General features: G+C 51.9%; 1 protein-coding gene across 1 annotated transcript; it reads right to left on the bottom strand.

The window, feature by feature from the left end:
• Window positions 1-1,021: 1,021 nt before the first annotated feature.
• A4GNT (alpha-1,4-N-acetylglucosaminyltransferase) lies at window positions 1,022-4,354 on the bottom strand (the record flags this gene model as incomplete). The annotated part of the gene is made up of 3 exons (XM_084267749.1): window positions 1,022-1,633; window positions 3,057-3,506; window positions 4,238-4,354. The coding sequence occupies 3 exons, from the start codon at window positions 4,352-4,354 to the stop codon at window positions 1,022-1,024; spliced, it is 1,179 nt and encodes a 392-aa protein (XP_084123875.1).
• Between the last annotated feature and the right edge of the window lie 578 nt (window positions 4,355-4,932).

A 4,932-nucleotide genomic window follows, 5' to 3' on the forward strand; every position in this document is an offset into this window, starting at 1 on the left:
AGATTTGCAATCTGGGCTCCTATTTTGGTTTTTTTTTTGGGGGGGGGGGGGGGGGGGGAGGAGGGGAGGGATTGGCATTACTCAAGGTGGGGGAAGGAAATAAATGCAATGGGATGCATTGATTTCCTGCATCAAAAGAAGTCGCTGGGCACTCTGCTGGGGTTAACCAGGGATTTTCAGGCAGCTGGACCTGAGCTACTGCACCTCATTTCCACACAGTTGAATTCCATTTATTCCAAAGGGCCATCCCTATCCTTTCCTGGTGACTCAGCATCACTTTTCCAGGGAGAGATGTGACTCCCTGCAGCCAGAACTGACCTCCAATGCTGACACAGCGCAGCACTGCCTGGAAGGAGCCAAAGCAGGACTGCAGAAGCACAAGCATTTGGCGAACAGGATGCGCTTTCCAGGGATGCTCAGAGGAGTGGTGTTTATTAACCATTTTATTGCCACTTGCACTGGTAAGGTCCCTCTCAAAAATGTAGGGTGTAAAGTTCATGTGAGAAAAGCACAGATTAGTGAAAAGACGGTAGTTTGGGCTTCTCTTCATTAGCAATTACTGCCATCCTTCCTTTGCTACACGTTTGCATTACGCTTGCCTCAGAGGCATCAGCCCAGTCCAAAGCCTGTTGTGTTTGCAACTTTTCTGGCACAAGAAGCTGCCAATAGTGCCAGGAATTGCATCCAAAGTTCCTCCCAGGAAGCCATGCCTCTCTTCAGGAACTTTCCTCTTGGAAAAGCTCACTAGTAAGGCCCACAAGTCCCTCTGGCTCAAGAAGGTTTGGTTCATGAGCACCTCTGAAGAAACAGAACGAAGGCAAAGGTGTCCTTGAAGTCACTGGAGGCTAAGTCTGGTGGATACCCACCACCATTCTGCGCGTGCTCTGTAGCATCTCAAGGGAGTAGGGCTGGGTCCATCTCTCTCCTACAAAGGCAGCTAATGACACCAATGGTGACTGTATTTTGACCTCAGGACAGGGAAGGCTGGGAGGATCAATGCCCCCTTCCTCCCTACAACACGTCACACAACATCCTCAGCGTCCGTGGTATCCCTCAGCTCCGCGTTTTGGATCAGGTCCTCGTAGGTGGTGGGGCAGTAGGCTTTGTACAGTTTCTCAGCCAGCGTGTTGCTGCCTGCGACCACAGCTTTCCGGTTGTGGTTCATGAAGTTCCACAAGTGCAGCGCGTAGGAGTGGTTGAAATCGGGGCTTTTGTCCCACACCTCGTAGTACCGGCTCCAGGCTGGGTACGGGATGGGGTAGAAACGCTGGGGATTGAGGAAGGAGATGTTCCTGCAGCTGTGGTCCTCGGTACCTTTGAAATCCGTGAGATTGCAGAGGGTTTTGAGCATCCTTGTCATTAAAAAGGGCCCCTGGTTCCCCCAGAGGTTCCCGTTGTACTTGAGAACAAAGTTCTCCATGCAGTCCCAGATAAATTTGTGGTGGGCAGGGAAGCCAAAGATCCCGTTGCTAGAGAACTGAGACTTCTGTGCTGCCAGAAAACTGTCCTCAGGGATGGGCCTGATGGAGATGACATCTGTGTCCATGTAGATGCCCCCATACTTCCAAATGAGTGCCAGTCTGCTGGCGTCGGAGCTGACGTGAACCCAGTTCTTCTCCTGCTCCGGGACTACCTGCAGAGTTGGAAGGGTGAGACTGTGATGCCGCTGGCAGAGAATGGATCACATCCATCCCCTGGATGCAAACAGCACCAGAAAACTACACCTTGCACACCTGCCAATGCCACCCACAGCCTTTTCCTCCTCCAGCTACTGAATTTTACCGGGAAGAGATAAGGGGGGCAGTGTGGGGCAAGGCTTGCTTGGTAAGATGAAGGCAGGAACGTTTCACGCGTGGTTCTGAAATCAATGGGACTGTGAATCACTGCCTGCTGCTTCAGTGGGACACTGCCCCCTTCACCCTGGTCCCTTCCAGCTCTTTGGGATGGGCAGGAGGGGTTTTTTATTGGCATTTGGACTAATTTTCTTTCCCTGGGAGGAAGAGCTTGGAGGAAATACACCCGCCCAGCACAGACATGGAGCCAAACAAATGTAACAAAGCCACTTGGGAGGGGTTTGCCAGGAACCCATTCCCACCTTGGCTGTGCATGTTGCTCTTACAAAACCTGCAATCGCTCCCACATCTTATCTCCTGCGGGCTCTGCTGGTGTGTGGCAGCCCCAGCACGTGCTGAGGTGACTCAGGCAGCACCAGCTTCTGTTGAAAAAGATTATCAAGCGCTGGTTTATCGCGACACGTAGGTGATCTAACTTTACCAATGGTTTGTTTGCCAAAAGAAGAGAAAAATTTGTAGCAAACCCAATAAAATCTGATTTGCCAGATATGGGAGGGGTGGTGAGAGGGGAAACACTGGTAGTGTGTTCAATAAACACATGAATCTCAGCATCACCAGCTTGGAGAAGACCTTTAAGCTCATCAGAGAATCACAGGGTTGGAAAAGACCTTTAAGATCAAGTCCAATCAATCCCATCCTAAGCTAAACCATATCCTTAAGTACCTCATCTACCCTTTTTTAAACACATCCGGGGTGGGGACTCAGCCCCCTCCCTGGGCAGCCTGTGCCAGGCCCTGACAACTCTGCCAGGGAAGAACTTTTCCCTCCCATCTGAGCTGACCCTGCCCTGGCACAGCTTGAGCCCATTGCCCCTTGTCCCATCTCCTGTCCCCTGGCTGAAGAAACCATCGCCCACCTCTCTGCACCCTCCTGTCAGGTCAGTGGAGATGCTGATAAGGTCTCCCTTCAGCCTCCTCTTCTCCAAGCCAAACAGCCCAGCTCCCTCAGCCGCTCCTCATATGATTTGCATCCGTTCCTGTCCTGTGCTGACCCATATCCCTGAGCACCTCATCTCCCCATCTGTTAAACACACCCAGGGGTGGGGACTCAGCCCCCTCCCTGGGCAGCCTTTTCCAAAACGTGGCAAAAATTAATCTATCCTGAACCAAAAAGTCAAAAGCAAATACAGTGTCACATTCCCAAGCCCACATTCATCTATCTGAAGCCTACTTCAGAACTTCCCCCTCTCCCCATTTACTGCACCTGGTTGTACCACTGGAGCAGAGGGGTCTCCTGGAAGACAGTTTCCATCTGGAGAGGGAAAATGAAGACATTCTTCATAGAAGACAAAAGTGAGAAGGCTGCATAGCTGGAGTTCAAGTCCAAGGCTGTCTCATTTGTAAGTCCCTTCATGAAGAGGATGACGGGCCGGTCCTGGTAAGTCCTGGCAGCAGACTCCACAGAGCAGGACACCAGTGGAGGTGGCTCCAGGCGCTCTGTTGTCTCCAGGAAGATGATGCTTTTGCCAAGGTTCAAGACCTGCTCAGGTGTCAGGAAGTGCTTGGTCATAGGCATATAGGAGAAGAAGCAGCCAGACAGCAGGGAGATCTCGTATAAAATGCCCGAGACAAAGAAGAAGCAGAGGCATATCTGGATTTTCTTCAACATTCTTGCTTTCCCTGGGCCTTTGGTGTCATGCCTTGGACATGGATGCTGAGGAGAGACAAGGAACAGCAAAAATACATGGCAGTGTTATTACTTAGCAGGATTGGGAAGTGGTAGGATGTAGGTTTGGATGGCATAGCATGAAGGCAGTCTGGTGGTGCTCATGCCTTTACCCCAGGACAAGCCTAGCAAGATGCCTGATAGTACAGAGGGCTCTGCCCTGGGTGGGTGAAGCACCAGGGTCTCACCTCCTCCTTCCCAACCAGGCATGGGGACCTGCAGAAGTCTTGGGGAGAAGGCACATGTGGCTGCATCTCATGGCAGAACTACACAGCCAGTGGGTTGACAGAGAGGGAAGGACCAAGGCAGAGAGAGTGAGGAGAGCAAGAAGGATCACCAAGCCCCATGCAAGCACCCCCAAGCCCATCCCTGGGGCAACCTGGTGTAACAAACTGTTCCCAGGCACTGTGGCATCGTGCTGACATGTCCTTGTGCAGAAGCAGGAGATGCCCTGGGAATTTGAGGATTACAACTTATCAGTGGAATTAGGTGGCCAGGGGAGCTGTGAGTCCCAGTGAGGGGAAGGTTTGGGATGCACCAGTCAAAGCTAAAGCATTCACACCTAGGCACCAAAGTATTTTTTCTGATCTGCCCCTTCTGCCCACAAGGGGTATGAAGGACTCAGGTCCTGCAGGGATGAGAAGGACCTTCCTGGAGAAGGACCAGAGAGGGACAGATGGACAGAAAATGGATGGGTTTATACAAGAACTAGGACCTACCTGGATTATAGTTCTGATAAATCCACATTTCCAGCTTGTCTGTTTGCCATCCTGGTGGCAACCAGGCCCCCTTGAAGCCCAGGTCCCTGGAGAGGACACACAAACTGCCTGGAGCATGTACAGGGCCTTCTGAAGGCAGGAGACCGATGCACGGAGGAAACCTGACTCTGCTGTGGGCTGAATATCACTCCCAGAAATAGTTTGGGGCCAACGGGACCCACCTAAAAGGACAAAGAGACAGGTTTTAGGTGAGACTTATCCCGTGCCTGCATCATCCTGGCCCAGCTCCTCATCCCTGGTCTTGCTGTGAACCCGTACAGCACCAAGGAGTTCCTGCTGGTAAGAGGCAGGATTGAATCTTATCTGCACTGCCCAGTTTGACAGGCTGGTGACGCAAGGAAATTCCCTCCTGAAACACCACCTGCTGACACGTGAGCAGCCCGAGTTTGCTCACTGGGGACCAGGAGCCAGGGTCCCATGGTGGGGAGACACTTTGAATGACACCCCCCCCGTCCAAGCGAGCTCTGCAAGTGTTTAAAGCTTGGTTAATTAAAGGGAATGGGAGGAAATGCAGCTCTCTGTGCTCAGTTAATTAATGAGATATGTTCATGTGTCACTCAACTGGAACGTAGATCAGTCCACAACGTAGCAAACCCCATGGAAACTCCCCTGCAAGCGCTCGAAGCTGTGGCAGC

This window comes from Gallinula chloropus (assembly GCF_964237585.1).
Source record: "Gallinula chloropus genome assembly, chromosome: 8".
In the NCBI taxonomy this organism is placed as follows: Eukaryota; Metazoa; Chordata; class Aves; order Gruiformes; family Rallidae; genus Gallinula; species Gallinula chloropus.